General features: G+C 45.8%; 1 protein-coding gene across 1 annotated transcript in view; it reads right to left on the reverse strand.

Annotated features, from left to right (window-relative positions):
* Nucleotides 1-1645: 1645 nt before the first annotated feature.
* Nucleotides 1646-24801, reverse strand: part of LOC309613325 (uncharacterized protein) — a 58803-nt gene continuing 35647 nt past the window's right edge. Inside the window, exons 4-5 of the mRNA XM_082360031.1 lie at nt 11148-11291; nt 1646-2770 (exon numbers count right to left, since the gene is read on the reverse strand). Of these exons, the coding sequence (XP_082216157.1) occupies nt 2638-2770; nt 11148-11291 (277 nt within the window). The 3' untranslated portion in view covers nt 1646-2637. The remainder of the gene's footprint in view (nt 2771-11147; nt 11292-24801) is intronic.

A 24801-nucleotide genomic window follows, 5' to 3' on the forward strand; every position in this document is an offset into this window, starting at 1 on the left:
TATGGTATGTGCGTTTTAACACAATAAAGAAAAACATTTTGCATTAAAATACAAAAACACTATTGAACGAAAAAAATAAAATAAAATAAGTACAAGATTCCCTTTCGTCAATTTGGAAGAAATCTGGAAATCTGCCAACCCGGGGGACAGTCAGCAGCTTTGGGTCCAACATCAGCGGGGTCCCCAAGCGTCCGGGAGACGAGACCCCCTCCACTGACGAGGGAACAAACCAGGGAATCCCACCCTCTTTTCCTCTTTCCAGCATCTGAGTCAACGCTGTTTCTGTTCCTTTGCCCCAAAACAAAACCTGAGCTGCATGGCGCAGGATTGGTTTATCCCGCAGACATTGGCAGGAGGGCCCTGCCCCCGGGCACCGTCTGCACACAGCAGGGACAAGTTAGCACATTTCAGAGCCTCTCCGCTCCCCTCTGCTGCCCGCTCGTCTCTTGGCTCACCCTGCACCCTGGGGCGCAGCCCAGCACTCGCCTTCGTCCTTGGCTCTGGGCTTAAGGAGAAGTTTAAACTTTCTGCTTAAATCATAAGAAATTCGATCTGGCCAAGCACTTTCCCCAGATTTAGCCACTTATCCTGTTTTGTTTGCAAATATCAGGTGCATTCTCTCAAGATAAAAATAGCGAGAGGTCATTATCTGGCAGGGCTCTGTTTGGACGCCAGGCCCGGGGGTCTGTGCATGGGCTCAGCTTAGGGTGTGTAATGGCGGGGAATCCCGCAGGAGGCAGCACCCTGCTGCCCGGACACCCATAGGGCCCCATCCAGGAGCACCCAAAGGTGAGCCTGGGGAATCTCTCTGCATTTCTCCAGGAGGAGCCTGGAGGCCGAGTGTGTGCTGCCAGAAACCTGGGGGGAGGTGATTTCTGACGTCAAGTCCCTGGAGTGTGGGGGCTAATTGGAGAACTAAGGCCGGGGCCAGGCCTGAGCATCTCTGAGGGGCCCTTTCTTGGTGGGCTCAGGACCCTCTTTCAGGCCAGACCCTAGCGATGAGCTGATAGAAAGACCACCTGTGGACCAGCAGGCACAGATGCAACCACTTTCCTCCCCCTCCTCCCCTCCTCCCCCCTCCTCCCCCTCCCCCTCCTCCCTCCCCTCCCCCCTCCTCCCCTCCCCCTCCCCCCTCCTCCTCCTCCTCCTCACTACGTGCCCACAGGGCAGTCAACAAACTCCCCTTGAAAGATCCCTCAGCTATGAGATCTGCCCTTAGGACCAGCAAGTTGGTCCCAGCGACAGCATGGCTGGCAGTTAAGAGCCAAATTCTAGCGTTGGTGACCTTGGGCAAATCTTTTCACCTCTCTGAGCCTCAGTGTCCTCATCTATAAGATGGGGATGTTAAAGTGACATTCCCTCCTAGGGTTGGTTGTGACGTTTAAATGAATTAATTTACATACAAAGCACTTAGAACAGTGCCTGGCACAGAATAAGCTCTATATGATGTTATTATTGTTACATTCTAATGAGTGGAGACAGACCTCCCCAAAAGTAAACCAATGCCTGAGATAATTTCAAAGACATAACATTTATGAAGAAAACAAAACAGGGAAGGCAGACCTGAATTTGGGAACACAGTAATATGCAAATCAGGACATTCCTAATGACTGTGGGAGGAAAACCACGGTGGTTTCCAATTGAGTGGTCTTTCAAAATTTAAGATTTAATTACCCAAGTAATACACGGGTTACACATAATACCTTCTCCATATGAAAATTTGAAACATCACACATAAGGCTGACCTGAAGCAGCTCCAGAGAGGGTGTGAGGCTCACCCAGGACCCCACCCTCATCCCCGGCATCTATTTTTATTGATTCCTGCCTGCGTCATCCTGCTCCCAGAGAGATGAGTTAGTTCACGATAGAAAAGAGAAGTTGCCTTGGCCAGTCATAAAGAGATTTACAAGTTCTCTGATCTGTTAATTAGATAAGTTCTTTTGAGTCCATACTGAGACCTGCTCTCTGGGGGGACCATTCCCAGGCAGAACCCCCTCCCCAGCACGGCTATTTCTGGCTTCCTCTGAAAAGAGTCATAATGACAAGGCAGAAAGGCTTTTCCTTACCGTCCTCCGTGGCTGCAAATCTAATATCTCTTTCCAAAGCATCAGCTCAGAGTGGTGGAGGCCAGGTCCAGGGATCCACTTTTCCTGATTAAACGGAGAATGCATTTGCTGACCAGAAGTTCTGGATTCCAGACTTGGAGTCGGACTGGATTCAGTGTCTGTGGGTCCCCACCGGCAGGGGGGCCAGTGCAAGTCAGCCCTGGGGATGGTGACCAGGAGTGCATGTCCTGTCCCCAGCTCACAGGTGTGAATGGGCCAACACAGGGACGGGCCTGAAATGTGGGGCTTTCCTCTCCTTCCGTTTCTGAGAACGCCTCCCTCATCACCAGACTCCAAACTCTCAGGCTTCATTTTGGTTTCAAGTGTTAGCAGAGGCAGACTGGGGACAAAATAGTCCAGGACAGAGAGACTCACTCTTGCTTGTCACTTCTCAGCCCAGCCATGGCGATGACCAACATTGTCTCCCCAAAGGACACGAAGGTTACTCTGTCCAGCAGCAAAGTGAGGGCGTCTGCTCTCTTCCCCAAGTGAGGAGGGTCCTGGGGTGTCAGAGCAGCTGGACCTCCAGCACTCAGTCCAATCCTCCTGCTTTCAGATGAGGAAACTGAGGCTCAGAGGGGGTTGGTTTCCCCAGGGCCATCACAGGGCTTCTAGACTCCCGGGTTCTGCTGCTGGCGTGGAGACCACAGCTCCTCCTGTAGCACCTGGAATGCAAGGGGGCGGATTACCTTGAGAGACAGCATGGGATCACGGTTAAGTGCACAGGCCCTGGGCTCAGTCTGCCCAGCCTTGGCCTCTGCTTGGCCACTTACCAACCCCAGGACACCAAACAGCCATTTAATTCCCATTTAATAGCCATTTCGCCTCAGGGAGTTCATTTGTAAGACGGAGATAAAAATAGAAGCTGTTTCATACAATAGAGCCCAGTATCTGACATGTGGTTAAGCGCTCAATAAATTCTGGATATTATTGTTATTAATTTTGACATCTTTCATTGAGACATCTTTGTGAATTAGAGAAAATTTATATTCTGGGGAAGGAAATGAGAGCCTTCCTTTGCTATCTGTGGCCAGGTCTGTAAATCTGAAATATTGCTTCAGTTGCCATTAGCATCCAATCATGCCTATAGATAGTATATACATAAAAAAGTCTACCTGTGATGACTACTTCTAGATGTAGATACCCCGGCTCCTCTAGAACGGGATATTTGATGATTTCCTTAATGACTGTATGCCAAATACATCCTATAAAAACACCAAATCCCTTCACACCCACTAGGATGGATAGAGCAGCATTATTTACAATAGCTCGAAGGTAGAAATGACTCAAATGCCCACCCTGGATGAATGGACAAACAAAATGTGATATATACATACAATGGAATATTATTTGGCCACGAAAAGGAATGAAGTACTGACACCTGCTACAACACAGATAAAGCTTGACACAAAAGGACAAATATTCTATAACTCCATGTATATGAAATATTAAGAATAGGCAAATCCATAGAGAGCAAGTAGATGGGTGGCTGTCAGGGGAGAAAGAAGAGGGGGAGTGAGGAGCAATGGCTTATTGGTGTGGGGTTTCCTTTCGGGGGTGATGAAAATGTTTTGGAACAAGATAGAGGGGTGGCTGTACAACATTGTGAATGCCTTTGATCCCACTGAATTGTTCACTTTAAAATGGTTAACGTTATGTGAATTTCACCTCAATAAACACACACACACGCACTCGTTACCCATCTATGAGGAACTTCCGTGGAGATGGCAGATAAAAGCATGAGGCGCTGACTTAGGTTGGGCCACATCTTAAGTTAAAAACAAAAGAAAAACATAACCCTTAAGGGTCTCTGTATCTTTTTCAGAATCTGGCAGCTTCAACCACAAATCTTTCTTTTGGAAAGGAAATTATGGTAGCTGAATGGGATGTAAATGGGATAAACTTTGTCAGGTAAAAATCCTGGAGAAGGGAAAGGGAGGTGGGAAGACACAAAGGTGATGTATGTTAACTAGACTTGCTGTGGTGATCATTTCTCAGTCTATACAAATGGCAGATCATGATGCTGTACACGTGAAACTAATATATGTTAATTACACCTCAGTTGAATAAACAAGACACAAAGGAGTTAGTCTCATCTCTCCTAGTACAGCATCAATTGGTGATTGTAAAATTAAAACATATTTTATAAAAGCCAAAAAAATGATAAAAACTGAAAGAGAATTTTAAATACTCCTGTAGAGATATCAGGCCCTAGTCTGAGAAACGCTGGCTGGGACGTCAGCTGAGTTAGCGCCTGGCCCCAGATCTTCCAGCCCACCTGTGCCAGTCAGGGCCGCAGGCCAGGTGCCAGGAATATGGGCTGTGTATTCCAGGTGCCTCCCATCTCTCACCTCCTTCCACCTCCCGGAGCCCTGTCCCACCCGACTGTATCGAGGCCTCCTTTACAGAATAACTAAGTTATTCTGAGTAACTCAGAACCCTCCGTTCCGACGAGACCACGCATGCCTGTGTGGTGGGGCAGAGGTGCCCAGATAGGCCTCAAACAAGACACCACAGACTCCAGTTCTCCAGGTGGCCTGGCCCCGAGTGGCCGTGTGACCCTGAGCACCTCCCTCAGCCTCAGTGCCCCCGAGGCCCCATCTTTAAGAGGAAGCAGTTGATCACTGAGTGAGCCTTGAGATGAGGACGCTCTAAAGTTCCAAGGATTCCCACCGCTTGGAAAAGGCGGCCCCGGGCTCCACTCCCGGCTCCTCCCCACACTCCGCGGGACTCGGTGTGCCCACCTGTAGCATGGGGAGAATGACGCTCACCCCGGCCCACGTAGCAAAAAGACATTGGACTATCTTACAAATTCTAAATACCTTCTCCGTGAAATCTCTCAGTATTGTCATAGCAACTCGTCAAATCTAAGCACATTTGAATGTGATCTCCCATAATTTGAAATTTAAATAGTATTGTGGTTCTGTATATTATGTTAAAAAATTAAGCATGGAAACCTTTCTTCGTCTATGAATGTTTGAATTAAAAGAAAGTAATGGAAGGATTGATAAAAAAAAAAAAAAAAGTTCCCCACTCTGGATGATGCGTCGGATGAGCTATGAGTCCCGGGAGGCCCCACCAGCCAGGCAGGTGTCCTGGGGGCTGACAAACATGCTGTCTTAGCAGGAATTTTCAGGGACCGACTGCCAGGGGAGTGTGCTCAAACCTCTAATCCAGGGACCCAAATGGGACATCAAATTAGGTAAACCACCAACAGCTCTTGCTCTGCCCCACTCCCTCACCTGCTTCCCCAGCCAGAGCCCTGGCTATGAAGGGGACCCAATGCTGGAGTCACCCTGGAGGCGGCTCAGGACCCAAAGACAAAAAGCCTGGATTTGGTCCCATCCAGATGACCTCGTTCATATGGGAGAGCCTTCTGGAATTAAACTCCATCTCACCCCATTCTGAGGCTCCATGCTTTCGACGCCACACAAGGACATGCTCGCTGCCCACGTCTTTGCCTGGGAATCTCCCTGAAGTTCTCAGCATAGATGAAAACCTCTTGTGAAGGCGGGACAGTCCCCAGGCCTAGGGAGCTGGGAGCTGTGGCTCTGGGTCCCCATCGCGTGAAGGCATACAGTCCTTGTCCCATCAGGACCAATGGCCAAGTCAGCATGTGGGGTGACACAGCCATGGGTCCCCATGGGCAGAACCAAAGGCGAGAGACTGTGGCAACCCACAATGTGGCATCTCATCCAGGAGTGAAAAGATACAGCAAGGAGCAGCCTACAAAAGGATGTGTCTCTTTTTTTCTGTGCCGACCCTCGTGGCTGCCCGGCCTCCCATGACTGGGTGCCTTTGTCTGTGGGATCCCGTGGAGACACTGATCTGCCTGGATTGCAATGCCTGGGACAAGGAAGCAGTTAAAAAGCTTAGAAAAGGGAAATTCCACTCAACATTGAGATAGTGGCAAAGTAAAGTTAACCTGGATGAACCTTGAGGGCATGATGCTAAGTGAAATAAGCCAGGCACAGAGGGACACATACCATATGATCCCACTTACATGAGGCCCCTGGAGGAGCCCAACTCATAGACAGAAAGCAGAAGAGAGGCAGCTGGGGGTTGGAGGAGGGGGATGGGAAGTCAGTGTCCAGTGGGGGCAGGGCCAGTGTCATCGGATTGCTTGATTTTCAAAAGAACGAGAAATCCTGATTTTTAGGTTAAGTTCATTGGGAGTGAATTCAAAAAGTTAAAAAAATACTTTGTAATCTAACACTACGCAGGCCAAATAAAACCCATTTGTCGGTTAAAAAAAAAAAAAGAGACTGTCATCTGAGGCTTCACCCATGAATATGAACTTGAACTGAAGTTAGGGGGCTGTGGATTTCACTTTCACTCATCACAATATTTTGTCTACTCTGAAGATAGAGCTAGGTTGTCTGCTGTCACGATCGCTCCTGTGGCGTGTACAGGAGGTCCAGTGCCCTTTGCCTGTGTTTTGGGACCTCACCTGGCTGTCACTCTGTCCCTACGGGGACTTGTCTGCCCCGTGGCTGCAGGTGTGAGGATGATCGAGACCCACCCAGACCTGTGGCTCAGTCTGAGCTCCTGACCCATCCCACCACATTATACTTAGGCCTGTTCTCATATTCCTGCCCCATCGCTGAAAGCAGGAAGGCATGAATGCATGCATGCATGAATGAATGGAAGGATGGGCGAGTGGGTGGATGGATGAATGAATGACTGGGTGGGTGGGTGGATGAATGCATATGAATGAAGGAAGAGGGTAAAGGCCCCTTTCCTGCCCCTGTGGCACTCAATCACCTGGACTCCTAAGCGGCGTCGTTCAGCTCCTGGCCCCTCTCCTCCCCATGTCTGTGCCCACGACCAGCTCTTCGCTGCCACCCCTCCTCACCCCTCACCCCCGCCGGCGCCCCATTTCCTCTCCTCCCTTCCCTGGCTCCTTAGTTCCCTGCACAAAACTCCCTCCTCCTTCTCAGGCTTCACCCCAGATCAAATGGCCTCATGCTCCTCGGGTTCCGCACACGGAGGCTGGGAGATAGGAGTGCTTTTTCCCACCAGAAGCATCGGGCACACTGAAGCCAGCTCAGCCACGGAACAGAGAAGACTTTACGCTTGAAACCAGGGGGACCAACCATGATGGAGCTGGTAATGAAATACTAGTAAAAAAAAAAAAAAAAAAAAATCATAAAAAGTTAAAAGGCAAACAAGTTGGGAAAATATTTGCCACAAGCCTAACCCACAAAAACTAAGTAGCTTTATCATATCAGGATATCACACAAATCAAGATGAAAAATACTAAGACATAATGAAAGTAAGTTATTTAAAATATATATATAGGGCTTCCCTGGTGGCGCAGTGGTTGAGAGTCTGCCTGCCAGTGCAGGGGACACGGGTTCGAGCCCTGGTCTGGGAAGATCCCACATGCCGCGGAGCAACTGGGCCCGTGAGCCACAACTACTGAGCCTGCGCCTCTGGAGCCTGTGCTCCGCAACAAGAGAGGCCGCGATAGTGAGAGGCCCGCGCACTGCGATGGAGAGTGCCCCCGCTTGCCACAACTAGAGAAAGCCCTCGCACAGAAACGAAGACCCAACACAGCCAAAAATAAATAAATTAATTTAAAAAATATATATAAAATGAATATTTGTATGATACATATGACCACACACACTAGAAAAAAAATGAATAAAAACAAGATACCATTGCTTTGTCTATTAATTTAACAAAAGAAACAATGATAATATTTGATGAAGGTGTTAGAAAAATGGCACCAATAGACTTGCTTGATGCAGGGTTGCCACAAACCTTCAATCTGTAAAAAATGCAGTATCTGTGAAGTGCACTAAAGGGAAGCACAGTAAAACGGGTGTACCTGCAGTGGTCCAGCTTTATTCTTTTGCGTGTGGCTGTCCGGTTTTCCCAACACCATTTATAGAAGATGCTGTCATTTTCCCATTGTATAGTCTTAGCTCCTTTGTTGTAAATCAATTGACCATATAGTGTGGGCTTATTTCTGGCTCTCTATTCTATTTCATTGATCTATTTCTGTTTTTTCTCTCTGCCAATACCACACTGCTTTTATTACTATAGTTCTGTAATACAGTTTGAAATCAAGGAGCATATGCCTCCAGTTTTGTTCTTTCTCAAAATTGTTTTAGCTATTTGGGGTCTTTTGTGGTTTCACAGAAATTTTAGAATTCTTTGTTCTATCTCTGTGAAAAATGCCATTTTTGAATTTTGATAGGGATTGCATTGAATCTGTAGATTGCTTTGGGTATTATGGAAATTTTAACATATTAATTTTTCCAATTCATGAACACAGAATATCTTTCCATTTATTTGCATCTTCTTCAGTTTCTTTCATCAGTGTCTTATAGTTTTCAGTGTACAGTTAGTTCTTTCACCTCCTTGGTTAAATTTATTCCTAGGTATTTTTTTCCTTATGATGCAATTGTATGTAGTGGTTTCATCTAGTTGAAGGAATTATGGATAAATATTTTTCTTTTTATTGTTTCCTGTAATTTCACCCTGATGCACCTATATTTCCTCAATATTCAGAAAAAGACATTTTTTAAAGGAGGGGAAAAGGAAAGAAAGGACTAACTAAGCAAACGTAGCATGCAGAAAGCCACCTTCATTTGCACACCTGAGCCAGGTCCCTGGTGGGGGAGGAAGGAGAGTTGAGAATCAAGCTTCCCAAGCAACATTCCCTCCAAACACAAGACTTGGGACCATGGTTAGAGCTAGTTCTGTGACCCCAAGCAAGTTACTTAATCCCTCGGAGACTTTATTTCTTTATCTGCAAAATGGGTGAATAACACCAGTACTTACAAGCTTGCTTCGAGGGTCTAATGCTGAACTGTCCAATGTGATAGCCGCTAGCCACATATGGCTATTTCACTGTAAATGTATTAAACTTCAGTCTGTCAGTCCTACTGGTCACATTTCAAGGGCTCAATAGCCACATGTGGCTAGTGGCTCCTGCATTGGACAGAGCAGATACAGAACATGTCCATCAAGGTAGAAGGTTCTGCTGGACAGAGCTGGTCTGGGGCATGTGCAGTGCCCAGTCCATCATTAGGACCCAAGAAGGCCAGGTGTGATTATGATTCACTGTGAACTCTCAAATCTAGGCCCACTGCAGGGGTAAGGGAAATGAGGAGAAAGCCTCTTGCTGAGAACTTAGGAAACGGAGAAAAAATAGTGGCGGTTTTGTTGGTGAGGTAAAGAGTACAGAGCTCTTATGACTTCAGCTACCCTCCAGGATGGATGCCCGTCAAATTCCTCCCTGGCATCAGCAGAAGAAGACTCCAGCGGCAAACTTGTATGTTTCTCCCTTCTCCAGAGACAGAGGCCGCCTCTCATAATGAAGTGCTCGAGAAATCTGTGGTTACCTTCACTTCTTGGGATTGGCAAGGGGAATAGCTTTCCCTCGATTGGATACAAAATTTCTGAATCACAAAAAATGTTTCTGTGATAACCTTCATTTGTTTTAGGCAATTCTGTTTCACCTGCACTGATTTAAAAGGGGTGTGTGTGTGTGTGTGTAGTCAGCTCTTTGGGGAGCTACAGAGAAAGAACCAGAATTATTTTGCCCTTGGCTGTATCATCCTCATTAAAATCTGACTTCGTTCATGCCATGGAAGTTAAGCCTGGGGGAGGAGGTGTGGGATAAATGTGCCTGGGAGAGCTGCATTCAGTATTTCACACTTTAGCATTTCCCAAATCAGGGAAATGGGTCACGTCCTCAGGACTGCTTGATCCAGCTGCCGGCTCGGGGTCAGAAGCGAAGGCAAACTGGGACCTCCACCGTAAGTCCCGTCCCCTGGACGCACGTGGGGCGGGTGGGAGGGGCAGGGTGTCTGGCTGCTTATTGCACCTCAATACTAGCCCGCCCTGCAAAGTCCCATTTCAGCCCCTTAAGAGGCCCCTCTGCCAAGCGCATCTGTGTTGGATTCCACAGCTGCAATCACACTCACTGGGTGGTGTGAAGAGCTGAACATCAGGACTTTCCAACCCAACCCACAGGGACACTCTTTCCTCCCAGCCCCTGCCTCTGACTCCTGCACGGGGTCCCTCCATTCAGAGGACCACCCACACAGTCCATGGACAGCGTGAGGCTGACCTTTCAAGGGGTGGTTGAACCATCAGTGTACAATTAGCAGTTTCTTGGGTCATTTGGGAGCACCCAGAAATGCCATCCTGGCGACAGAGGGAGTTATGATGTTCCTTACATTTAAGAGCCTGGCACTGATGCCGTGAGTGGGTTATCAAGTGTCTCTTGCTCCTTGGGCAAAAAGTCTTGCGGGAGAAGGAGTGAAGCTGAACAGCTCGGGGAAGTGGGATACAAGTGGGGCTTTTTGAATCTCTAGGTTACTGGTTCAGCTTGGGTCCCAGGGGAGACACTCAAAGGACCCTTCCCCCCACTCTCCACAGGAGAAGCCGGGAGTCCTGGTCTGTCCCTGAGGAGGTGAGCGCCAAAGAGCACCCAGCAGCCAGAAACCCAGGTCATCCCCATGGTCAATGCCAGTGGTATTTACCATCAGCCACCGACCACGTCTTAAACAAGACCCCATCAGAGGATGCAATGTGGTACCCACGGGCCAAGACCAGCCTGCAGAGTGTTTTGATTGGCCCATGCAGAGTCTGAGAAAAATTGTCCCTAACTGCCCATATTGAAAATTTTGGAGATTTCACATGAAAAAAAAAAAAAATCTGCATTTTCAGATTCTCTTGAAAAATGAGAATATCTGGCCACGCTGAGCCCACATTCAGGCCCAGCAAGTGACCATGGGCCGGGCTTCAGGAGCAGCTACCCAGCACCCCCTTAGAGGTGGTCACGGTGCCCAGGGCCTCTCCCCCAGGGCCGCATCTGCTCGGACCCTGTGGACGCCTAAATGCTCCGTTCCTGCTCAGAAACTGCAGTTAATCCCGAAGGTGGTTCTCACCAGGAAGGACTCCTCGGGGCCCAGGCCTGAGACTCACAGCAGCTGTCCCAAATGTTTATGAGTACTTCCCCACACATGGCCTCACTTAACTCTCATAAAAGCCCTCAAGAGGGAAACAGAACATGGTAATTACCTGCAGCAGGACATCATCTGGCCCAGATAAATCTGCCTACATGATGGCCTGAAATTCCTGCAGAAGGAACTCCCGCTGGGAGGAATGGGGCACGGGTAACCAGATAAGGTGATGTGGCCTGGATCATTGGGGAACTTCTTGTTCCTGGGTGAAAGCAGCGACACAGGAAGACAGTTGGAACTGTAGAGTCAAAAGGAACTGGGAGAGAGTAGAGAGTTAGGGGCCAAATGGTGGGAGCTGACGGAGGGCGGAGGCGGGAGGCTGTTACGGCCCAGCCAGGACTCAGGCCCGAGGGCAATAGCGACCCCTGGTGGACGTGACGAAGCATGCTCCCCCCTTTCCCCGAATCTTAAAGCTGACGACAATCATGGTGAAAATGATGGACAGCTGGGTGGGCACCCAGCACCAGCCAACGTACAAAACACGTGATTTTAAATACCTCTCGCAACAATCCTGTGATTAGTGCTACTATCATTATTCCTTTTTACCGTTGAGGAAACGCAGGTTCTGAGAATCAAACTAACTTATCACATCCCACGGCTGTGCCGGATTAGAGCAGAAGCGCCCTGGCTCCCCTACCCAGTGCTGACCCACTTCAAAAACAAAAGCAGATCCAGCAGTTCCACTTCTGGGTATACGCCCCGAAGAACTGAAAACAGGGCTAGATATCTGCTCGTCCATGTTCATAGCAGTATTATTCGCAAGAGCCGAAAGGATAGAAGCAACGCAAATGTCCATCAGTGGATGAATGGTGGTCCATCCATACAATGGAAGATTATTCAGCCTCAAAAAGGAAGAAAATTATAACACATGCTGCAACATGGATGAACCTTGAGGACATGATGCCAAGTGAAAGGGCCAGTCACAAAAGGTCAAATACTGTGTGTTTCCACTTAGATGAAAACCCTAGCATCATCAAATTCATTGAGACAGACAGTGGAATGCTGTCGGTGCCCTAGAGTAGGGTGCCAGGGGCTGGGGGAGGGGGGAATGGGGACTTAGTGTTTAATGGGGACAGAGTTTCAGTTTATAAAGATGAAAACTTTCTGGAGATGGATGGTGGTGCAATGTGAATATACTTACCTGACCTGTATGTTTTCCCTTTACTGAGCAAGGATCAGATGCTCTCTCTCCTTTCTCTCACACCTCAACCTTCCTTGCCTCACGACACTCATGAAAGCAAAGGCTTTTGCTGCTGGGCCCTCGAGAGGGAAACAGAACATGCCCTGTTCCAGGCAAGGCTGGTGGGTGCAGGCATCACTCATCTCTCTCCCCCAGAGCAGGGCGGGAATCCATTCCGTCACTGCAGACTCAGGCTCAGGGCGGTTCAGGCTTGCGGGTGGGAAGGGGCTCCTCTCTGGCTTGCTCATCAACCTGGTGCCAGCATCACCCCAGCTGAACAACCTCTACACGTTTATCACCTTCCCTTCCATCCCCGCTCTCCAGAGAGCGGTCAGGCCCTTCCAGCTGGGACCTGGGGTGCAAGGTCTCCTCTGAGCATGGAGAACAGGTGGTTGAAGGTTCCATGGGGTAGCAGGGTCCCAGATGCTTTCGTGACTAAAGGAGTTAGACTCCTCATAGCTCGTCTTATAATCAGCCACCGAGTTGCTAGCTTGATCCAAGAATTCTCTGCAAAGTCTGTAAAAAATACATCCTTGGTCTTGCCTGTTTGGACTACAGTCTTTCATATTTTTGCCTTCAACGTGCTCCTTCTCAGCCTGATTTATAACAAACTGGCAACTTTTAAAATGTACAATAGTCAACACTTTCTTCACCCAGAGAAAACTTTTCCAGTGAGAATTCCCCCACCTGGTCAACTGAGAAACACATGAAAAGGGCAACTTCATTTACTTTACAAAATAATAATGTTTATTGAAACATCAATTTGTCTTATTCTTGCTGCTGGAGCCAAAAGAGTGAGGCAGGTCATGTTTTTTGCACCCCTTGCTCCTGGAGTGCCCTTGTCTGCAGGGGGCAAGGATACATGTGCCAGGGTCAGATTGCTTCAGCTCAGCCCCAACTCTATCTAATTTACCAAATTTGAGCACAGCCCTCAAGCCTCAAGTTTCCCCATCTGTAAAGTCATGGAGTTAATAACTGTAACTACATCATATGTCACACAGTGCTGGGCACAGAGGAAGTCCTTCAAGAAATATTATTATTATTTAGTAAGGACAATGCATGATTTTTTTCTCTTCCTCACTGTAGGCATTTCGATGGCGAACATGGAGAGGAAGAAAGGACGTGAAAGGACTAAGGGGTGATGTAGTAGACGCTGTTGGTGCCTCACCCTACGCTCTTGCCCGCACCAGAGGGATTTACCCAAAGTTTGTACATGATACACTTGGGGCTTGATCCGAAGCAATCTGGCCTTAGCACACTTAGCTTTGCGACGTTGATGGACAACTCCACGTGCCAGGAAGGCTGGAAGTGCTGGGGAGGCAACGGCCCCAGGTTGAGCGTCCCTCAACCAACCAACCAATCCAATTGGTGGATATTCTTACACAGTCTGGAAGCCGGAAGTCCAAGATCAAGGTGTCAGCGGGGTTGGTTCTTTCTGAGACTGTGAGGGATAATCTTTTCCAGGCCTCTCCCTTATCTGCTGGTGGTTGGCTGGCCATCTTTGGTATTTTCTGGCATGTGGATGCATCACCTCAATCTCTGCCTTCATCTTCACATGGCCTTCTCCCTGTGGTGGGTCTGTGTCCAAATTTACCCTTTTTATAAGGACACAGTCATATTGAATTAGGGCTCACCCGAATGACCTGATTTTGACTTGATCACCTCTGTAAAAACTCTATATCCAAATAAGGTCATTTTCCTGGGTACTGGGGGTTATGACTTCGACGTATCTTATTTTGGTGGGTGGACATAACCCAAGCCACACCATGTGGTGGGAGTTCTGCGTTTGCTATGATGAGGATAGGAAGAGGACAAACACAAATAAATGACACAGGCCACTGACAGCTTCCTCTGCCTTCACCAACATCATCAAGACCTTGGTCTAAATCAAGTCCTTAGGAAACCCTTCATGGCACCCCTCTCTCTCCAAGCCATTTCTGCTACCCAGCTTCAGGGAATCTTCTCTGAGACTCAGGGGGATGTTGCTGAAGCTTCAGTTTTCAGAAACACGTGGGTGTGTGTACCACTGGTGTGGTTAATTGCCACCACCCACCTCAATGAATTATTAATATTTGAAGCCAGATATAGCATTTTACAAATCGTTTACAATTCACAGATGGAAGCTGCATAAACACGACTGATGACCGTCTGCACTGGGAATCAGCAGTGACTCACACCCTCGCCAAATGTATTTTGTCAGGGTCGGCTCACTTTCCTTAGATCCGGAACCACAGATTTCCTCGTGGGCCTGCTGAATCTCATGTTATCGCATTGATATATTTTTTTGTCCTTTTCTGGGTGCTTCTGAGACATTTGAATATGTGTTCAATGTATATTACAGTGAATACGAAAAGCAAATACCTTACTTTCCTTGTGGAGTTAATTTTTTAAAGGGAAAATAAAAGAAAATGCAGACTGTTCGTCAAATCTGGATAATATTATTTTTTATTATTTATTATTTTATTTTTATTTTTTATTATTTATTATTTTATTTCATAATATTATTTTATGACTGATATTCTTGATGACACTGTGTACACTTGCCTATGTTGTCAGACTATGGATCAAGAGGCATCATGTGAAGGGAAGTTATGTGGTATTTTTAAAAATCATGTGAATTCACTACTTGTAATCCCACATTCTATTCCCATGAACCCTTTTTTAGCATGGACTTGGTTCCCAAACTATGTCACTTAGCCCCAAATTGGGGTTTCAGTCCAGATTTATCCATTGGAAATAGGATGTGGTGGGGAAAGTAAATAAAAAGTAGAGAAGTATAAAATAGTGAAGAATTACAGGGTGAGGGGCGAGAGGCTGCGGAACCAGCGGGACTGCCTAGAGGCTGAGCAGCCCCATGTGAAGAGCGAGGCCTGTGCCCCCAGAGAGTGGCGCGGGCTCAGAGCATCTGGGACTTTCTCTACGGGCATCACAGAATCTGTGGCCTCGGGAGACGCCGGTACGGGTGAGATGGGGACAGGCAGGATGATGACCCCCCAAGTCCCTTCTGCAAGATGCACAGAAAGTATCAGCAGACACCAATCATTGTGTGTGCTCGACAAATATGCCTCAAATCTTGAGACAGCATGTGTATCCAGAGTGGTCAGGTGGTCACCAGGCCCCGGCCTCAGGACCTCACAGCAAAGACCGTGTTCCCAGCCTCACATCATGCCCCCCCGTGAAGATGGGGTGTCCGACCGTCGAGACACAAGGAGTGGAGTCCAACTGCGAGAGTTACCCAACTACAAAGTCAGAGGCGACAGTGGCATTTTCACTACTGATACCAACTGCAAGTTCGGGAGATTCCCCGAAACCCTTCTCAAGTCTGGTAATTTGCTGGAAGGACTCACAGAACTTACTGAGAGCTGCTGTACCCACGACTATGGTTTATGATATCAAGGATCCAGAAGAAAGTCAGCCAAGGGAACTGGCACATGGGCAGGTCCAGGAGGGTTCCGTGTGCAGAGACTCTGCTGTTCCCTCCCATGGAATCACACAGGTGACATCATGCACAGAGTATTGCCAGCCATCACGCTCCAGTGTCCAGGGGTTTTGTTGGGGCTCCATCACACACAGCCCAGTGACTTTGCTCTCTCTAGCCCCTCCTGGAGGGAGGGCTACACCTGCCCCCAAACCCTGACAAAGATGCTCCTTGACTAAGCTTTAGTCACTGGGAAAGCTCAAGGCAGCCAAAATAATGTGTGAGATACACTCTGGCCCGACGCCTGCTTTGCCCAGCAGTCCTCATAAAACAGCCCCCTCACCCACTCTTCGTCATTTTCCACTCCCCTGACTCTGCATGAGCCCCTGCCCATTCCTCCTGAATGCTTTCTCACCCTCCCTTTAAAACACGCCCAGTCACCTCTGCACAGATCAGGGTTGAGCTCAATTTATACAGAAGCCCCTCCTGTATAAAAAGCCTGAATAAAATCTGTCATGCTGCCCATCACCAATGTCTGGCTCTGTTTCTCTTTGGTATAAATTACAATAAATCACACTGTTCGACGGTCCGATGGCCAGAGCCCCCCCAAACAAAGACACTCCTATCAGGCAGGACATTCCAGGAGCCTAGAAAAATCACCCCCCAGTAGCCCAGGGCAAAGGGCAGCCATCTCTCGGGGTAAGGTTAATTCTTCTCGCCACGTGAGGGCAGCGCTCCGGGCCCTGGCCTGGCAGAGAACAGCTTGGAGAGCTGTGGCTTGGGTGGGCTTCCTGGACCCGCCGGCCCTGGGATGTGGAGACAGGAAGAGGAGCCCGTGGCCTAGGGGCAGTAGGAGCCAGCGAGGGGACAGCAGGGAGTGGCCATGGCGGTCAGCAGTCCTCTCAACTGCAGCCGGGAAAGAGGAGGGTCTGGGGTCCTGCAAGCTCAGCCAGACACCACTGACTGGGCTTCTTTATGGTGCCGCCTGGATGAAAACACTTTAAAAAAATTACTGTGGTAAGGATACTTAACATGAGATCTACCCTCTTAACAAATTTGCAAGTGTACAACACAGTGTTGTTAACTATAGGCAAAATGTTGAACAGAACTAGAACTTACGGAAAGACCTATTACAACCCCCTTTACAGATGAGAAAACTGAGGTTTGGAGAGGGCAGTTGACCTGCCCAAGACAGGAAAGTCAATATGTGGAGATGTATACAGTACACAGAATTGCCTGGGGCACCTCATTCCACGTGTTCCTTACAAACACCTCTCGCTGCACTTAGGGGCAGGTCTTATTAGGACCATTAGAGCTGAGAAAACCGACGCAGAGAGACGACGGGGCTTGTCTGAGATCACGCAGCTTCTAAACGCAGCTGAGCTGGAACTGGATCCCAGCTCTTCTGCGGGTTGCCTGGCACTGTCTATGCAACGTGCATGTGCCAGTCCCAGAATGTACTGGAGGATGGGGCGGGAACTGCGGCCCCTGCAGGCAAAACACAGGGTCCCAGACATCACCATGTCTCCCTCTGCTGGAGTTGGTTGGCTTTTAGGATACAAAGCAACTCAGCCACTTAAACAAGAAACATGTCTAAATGCTTTGCCAAAAAGAGATTCAGACACATGTTAATAAATCTCCAGGGCTTCCCTGGTGGCGCAGTGGTTGAGAATCTGCCTGCCAATGCAGGGGACACGGGTTCGAGCCCTGGTCTGGGAAGATCCCACATGCCGCGGAGCAACTGGGCCCGTGAGCCACAATTACTGAGCCTGCGCATCTGGAGCCTGTGCTCCGCAACAAGAGAGGCCGCGATAGTGAGAGGCCGCGATAGTGAGAGGCCCGCGCACCGCGATGAAGAGTGGCCCCCGCTTGCCACAACTAGAGAAAGCCCTCGCACAGAAATGAAGACCCAACACAGCCATAAATAAATAAATAAATAAATAAAGGAGTTCCTTTAAAAAAATAAAAAATAAAAAATAAAAAAATAAATCTCCAAACTGTTTCCCTAGTGCTGGGCATATGGTGACATGAGAACATGAGTTCTTAAGGCAGTAACACTGAGCCGCTCCGCTGTGTCTTATTTGCACATTAGTGTTTTCTTGTTTGTTTATTGTCCCCCTTCCCTGGAAGGTTAGCTTCATGGCAGTGGGGATCTTGTGCCTTGATCAACACTCTATCTTCAGCAACTTGAACAACAAAAGTTGTATTCAATTAATGATATCCCACCCACAGACACACAAAGGGCCCTTTATGAGAAACACGTGCTTAAGCTCCAGCCCAAACCCCCAGCTTTTAAAAAGAAGAATTTGATCAAATGTGAGCTCAATTAAATCAGTCTGAATCCCTGAACATATAACCAAATCTTTCCTCATTTGCTTTTTATTTATTTATTTATTTATTTATTTTTGGCTGTGTTGGGTCTTCGTTTCTGTGCGAGGGCTTTCTCTAGTTGTGGCAAGCGGGGGGCACTCTTCTTCACGGTGCGCGGGCCTCTCACTATCGCTGCCTCTCTTGTTGCGGAGCACAGGCTCCAGACGCGCAGGCTCGGTAGTTGTGGCTCACGGGCCCAGTTGCTCTGTGGCATGTGGGATCTTCCCAACCCAGGGCTCGAACCCGTGTCCCCTGCGTTGGCAGGCAGACTCTCAACAACTGCGCCACCAGGGAAGCCCTCCTCATTTGCTTTTAACTTGGACAATGTTTAATTTGGTTGCTTATGACAATATTTGTTTTAAGAAGGGTTTCATTATATCCTTGTTAACACATTTTGGTTTTGTGGACTGATTTTCTTGATTTAAACTACAACCTTCTTCCATTCATTTTTTTGCCCTCTGCTATGATGCTGTGGTTTTCACTCCAGGATTTCTGTGCCCTCTGACTTGCCTTCCTCTGGTGACACCTACAGGCAGCTGCAAAATTTATGCCCACAAACAGAATTACCAAGGAGTCTGGAGAACTCAGGGTTCCATGGGAAATAAATATTCTGGCATCTATACACACATAAAAATTATTTAAATTTCTTATTTACTTATTATCAGGAAGCTTAATGCATTATATAGTCTTTAACCAAAAATTCTCCTAGTAACTTACAATTTTTTAAAAAAATTGTGGGGGGGTGGAGTCAAGATGGCAGTGTGGGAAGACGCTGAGTTAGGGTCTCCCCACAACTAGGGTGGCTGCCAGCCACTGGGGCAGGACCCTGACGCCCAAGGAGATGGGAGGAACCCCCAAGTGAACTGTTAGGACGTCGGGGGACTGAGGGGGGAGAAGTGGAGGCCAGACAGGATCCACACCCCTGAGGCCCCGAGATCAGGAGAGGCTGGCGGGAGGGGCCCTGCGGGAGGAGCGGAAAGGAGCAGAGGGTGTTTGCCCTGCCCACTCGAGCCCAGGAGGCCTGCTGGGCTCCCAGGTGACGTCCCTGCCCTCTGAGACCAGGGTGGGGGGCACGACTGGGCCCCTTCTGTTCCGTGAGCCTAAACCCCACCCCCCACAGCCCCCAGCCCTGAGGGTCCTGAGCATTGGCCTCACCCACCGCCCAAACCTCGCAGCCAAGCCCTTCCCCCCTTTTTTCTTTTATTTTTCTTTTCCCTCCTCCTCGTTTTTACTATAGTGATACGGTTGTATCTTCCGGTTGTTGATTCATCTATATTTTTATTTTTATACTTTTTCTAACATATCTGTTAGTTTCCTAGTCTAATTTTATTTTTTACTTTGTTATTCTCTCTCTTTTTTTTTTTCTTTTTGCCACCTCACACAGCTTGTGGGATCTTGGTTCACAAGCCAGGGGTCGGGCAGAAGCTCCTGCGGTGGGAGCTCTGAGTCCAAACCACTGGACTAACAGAGAACCTCAGACCCCAGGGAATATTCATGGGAGTGGGGTCTTATGGAGGTCCTCATCTCAGCACCAAGACCCAGCTCTACCCAACAGCTTACAAACTCCAGTGTTGGAAGCCTCAGGCCAAACAACCAGTAAGACAGGAACACAATCCCACTCATTAAAAAAAAAAAAAAAAAAATGAGATGGCAAAAAAATATGTCACAGATGAAGCAGCAAGGTAAAAACCTACAGGACCAAATAAATGAAGAGGAAATAGGCAATCTACCTGAAAAAGAATTCAGAGTAATGATAGTAAAGATGATCCAGAATCTCAGAAATAGAAGGGAGGCATGGATTGAGAAAATACACGAAATGTTTAACAAGATCTAGAAGAACTAAAGAACAAATAAACAGAGATGAACAACACAATAACTGAAATGAAAAATACACTAGAAGGAATCAATAACAGAATAACTGAGGCAGAAGAACGAATAAGTGAACTGGAAGACAAAATGGTGGAAATAACTGCCAAGGGGCAGAATAAAGAAAAAAGAATGAAAAGAATTGAAGACAATCTCAAAACCTCTGGGACAACACTAAATGCACCAACATTCGAATTACAGGGGTCCCAGAAGAAGAGAAAAAGAAAGGGCCCAAGAAAATATTTGAAGAGATTACAATTGAAAACTTCCCTAACATGGGAAAGGAAATAGTCACCCAAGTCCAGGAAGCACAGATAGTCCCATACAGGATAAACCCTAGGAAAAACACACCAAGACACATATTAATCAAACTAACAAAAATTAAAAAGAAAAAATATTAAAAGCAGCAAGGGAAAAACAAAAAATAACATACAAAGGAATCCCCATAAGGTTATCAGCTGATTTCTCAGCAGAAACTCTGCAGGCCAGAAGGGAGTGGCAGGATATACTTAAAGTGATGAAACAGAAAAACCTACAACAAAGATTATGCTACCCAGCAACGATCTCATTCAGATTCGGCAGAGAAATCAAAAGCTTTTCAGACAAGCAAAAGCTAAGAGAATTCAGCACCACCAAACCAGCTTTACAACAAATGCTAAAGAAACTTCTCTAGGCGGGAAACACAAAAGAAGATAAAGACCCACAAAAACAAACCCAAAACAATTAAGAAAATGGTAATAGGCACATAATAACCTTGAATGTAAATGGGTTAAATGCCCCAACCAAAAGACACAGACTGGCTGAATGGATACAAAAACAAGACCTATATATATGCTGTCTACAAGAGACCCACTTCAGACCTAGGGACACATACAGACTGAAAGTGAAGGGATGGAAAAAGATATTCCATGCAAATGAAAATCAAAAGAAAGCTGGAGGAGCAATACTCGTATCAGATAAAATAGACTTTAAAATAAAGACTGTTACAAGAGATAAGGAGGGACACTACATACTGATCGAAGGATCAATCCAAGAAGAAGGTATAACAATGATAAATGTTTATGCACCCAACATAGGAGCACCTCAATACATAAGGCTAACAACCATGAAAGGAGAAATCGACAGTAACACAATAATAGTAGGGGACTTTAACACCTCACTTACACCAATGGACAGATCATCCAAACAGAAAATAAATAAGGAAACACAAGCTTTAAATGACACAACAGACCAGATAGATCTAATTGATATTTATAGAACATTCCACCCCAAAGTGGCAGAATACACTTTCTTCTCAAGTGCACACAGAACATTCCTCAGGATAGACCACATCTTGGGTCACAAATCAAGCCTCGGAAAATTTAAGAAAACTGAAATAGTATCAAGCATCTTTTGTGACCACAACGCTATAAGATTGGAAATCATTTACAGGAAAAAAACTGTAAAAAAACACAAATACATGGAGGCTAAACAGTGTGCTACTAAATAACCAAGAGATCATTGAAGAAATCAAAGAAGAAATAAAAAAATACATAGAAACAAATGACAACAAAAACACAACGATGCAAAACCTACGGGATGCAGCAAAAGCAGTTCTAAGAGGGAAGCTTATAGCAATCCAATCTCACCTCAAGAAACAAGAAAAATCTCAAATAAACAATCTAACCCTACACTTAAAACACCTAGAGAAAGAAGAACAAAGAAAACCCAAAGTCAGTAGAAGGAAAGAAATCATAAAGATCAGGGCAGAAATAAATGAAATAGAAACAAAGAAAACAATAGCAAAGATCAATAAAACTAAAAGCTGGTTCTTTGAGAAGATAAACAAAATTGATAAACCCTTAGCCAGACTCATCAATAAAAAAAGGGAGAGGATGCAAATCAATAAAATTAGAGATGAAAAAGGAGAAATCACAACTGACACTGCAGAAATACAAAGCATCCTAAGAGACTACTACAAGCAACTCTATGCCAATAAAATGGACAACCATGAAGAAATGGACAAACTCTTGGAAGGGTACAATTTTCCAAGACTGAACCAGGAAGAATCAGAAAATATAAACAGACCTATCACAAATAATGAAATTGAAACTGTAATTAAAAATCTTCCAACAAACAAAAGTCCAAGACCAGATGGCTTCACAGGCAAATTCTATCAAACATTTAGAGAAGAGCTAACACCGATCCTTCTCAAACTCTTCCAAATAATTGCAGAGGAAGAAACACTCCCAAATTCATTATATGAAGCCACCATCAACCTGATACCAAAACCAGAAAAAGATATCACAAAAAAAGAAAATTATAGACCAATATGACTGATGAACATAGATGCAAAAATCCTGAACAAAATACTAGCAAACAGAATCCAACAACACATTAAAAGGATCATACACCATGATCAAGTGGGATTTATCCCAGGGATGTAAGTATTCTTCAATATACACAGATCAATCAATGTGATACACCACATTAACAAATTAAGGGATAAAAGCCATATGATCATCTCAATAGATGCAGAAAAAGCTTTTGACAAAATTCAACACAATTTATAATAAAAAACTCTCCAGAAAATGGGCATAGAGGGAAACTACCTCAACATAATAAAGGCCATATATGACAAAACCACAGCAAGCATCATACTCAATGGTGAAAAACTGAAAGCATTTCCACTAAGATCAGGAAGAAGACAAGGATGCCCACTCTCACCACTCTTATTCAACACAGTTTTGGAAGTCCTAGCCATGGCAATCAGAGAAGAAAAAGAAATAAAAGGAATACAAATTGGAAAAGAGGTAAAACTGTCACTGTTTGCAGATGACATGATACTATACATAGAAAATCCTAAAGATGCCACCAGAAAACTACTAGAACTAATCAATGAATTTGGTAAGGTTGCAGGATACAAAATTAATGCACAGAAATCTCTGGCATTCCTATACACCAACAACAAAAAATCAGAAAGAGAAATTAAGGAAACAATCCCATTTACCATCACAATAAAAAGAATAAAATACCTGGGAATAAACCCGCCTAAGGAGGTGAAAGACTTGTACTCAGAAAACTATAAAACACTGATGAAAGAAATGAAAGATGACATAAACAGATGGAGAAATATACCACGTTCTTGGATTGGAAGAATCAATGTTGTGAAAATGACTATACTACCCAAAGCAGTCTACAGATTCAATGCAATCCCTATCAAACTACCAATGGCATTCTTCACAGAATTAGAACAAAAAATTTTACAATTCATATGGAAACACAAAAGACCCTGAATAGTCAAAGCAATCTTGAGAAAGAAAAATGGAGTTGGGGGACTCAGGCTCCCCAACTTCAAACTATACCACAAAGCTACAGTAATCAAGACAGTATGGTACTGGCACAAAAACAGAAATATAGATCAATGGTACAGGATAGAATGCCCAGAGATAAACCCACACACATATGGTCACCTAATTTACGACAAAGGAGGCAAGAACATACAATGGAGAAAAGACAGTCTCTTCAATAAGTGGTGCTGGGCAAACTGGACAGCTACATGTAAAAGAATGAAATTAGAACACTCCCTAACACCATACACAAAAATAAACTCCAAATGGATTAAAGACCTAAATGTAAGACCAGACACTATAAAACTCTTAGAGGAAAACATAGGAAAAACACTCTTCAACATAAACCACAGCAAGATCTTTTTTGACCCACCTCCTAGAGTAATGGAAATAAAAACAAAAATAAACAAATGGGACTTAAAAGCTTTTGCACAGCAAAGGGAACCATAAACAAGACAAAAAGACAACCCTCAGAATGGGAGAAAATATTTGCAAATGAAACAACAGACAACGGATTAATCTCAAAAATATACAAACAGCTCATGGAGCTCAATATCAAAAAAACAAGCAATCCAATTAAAAAATGGGCGCAAGACCTATATAGACATTTCACCAAGGAAGACATACAGATGGCCAAGAGGCATGTGAAAAGATGCTTAACATCACTAATTATTAGAGAAATGCAAATCAAACCTACAATGAGGTATCACCTCATGCCAGTCAGAATGGTCATTATCAAAAAATCTAGAAACAATAAATGCTGGAAAGGGTGTGGTGAAAAGGGAACCCTCCTGCACTATTGGTGGGAATGTAAATTGATACAACCACTGTGGAAAACAGCATGGAAGTTCCCTAAAAAACTAAAAATAGAACTACCATATGACCCAGCAATCCCACTACTGGGCATATACCCTGAGAAAACCATAAGTCAAAAAGAGACATGTACCACAGTGTTCATTGCAGCCCTATTTAAAATAGCCAGGACATGGAACCAACCTAAATGTCCATCAACAGATGAATGGATAAAGAAGATGTGGCACATATATACAATGGAATATTACTCAGCCATAAAAAGAAATGAAATTGAGTTATTTGTAGTGAGGTGGATGGACCTAGAGTCTGTCATACAGAGTGAAGTAAGTCAGAAAGAGAAAAACAAATACCGTATGCTAACACATATTTATGGAATCTAAAGAAAAAAAAAAGTGGTTCTGATGAACCTAGTGGCCGGACAGGAATAAAGACGCAGATGTAGAGAATGCACTTGAGGACACGGGGAGGGGGAAGGGTAAGCTGGGACGAAGCGCGAGAGTGGCATGGACATATATACACTACCAAATGTAAAACAGATAGCTAGTAGGAAGCAGCAGCATAGCACAGGGAGATCAGCTCGGTGCTTTGCAATGACCTAGAGGGGTGGGATACGGAGGATGGGAGGGAGGCTCAAGAGGGAAGGGATATGGGGACATATGTATGCATATGGCTGATTCACCTTGGTGTACAACAGAAACCATATTCCAATAAAGATCTATTAAAATAAAAAAAAAAT

Source organism: Balaenoptera borealis, assembly GCF_965194805.1.
Source record: "Balaenoptera borealis genome assembly, chromosome: 16".
Lineage (NCBI taxonomy): Eukaryota > Metazoa > Chordata > Mammalia > Artiodactyla > Balaenopteridae > Balaenoptera > Balaenoptera borealis.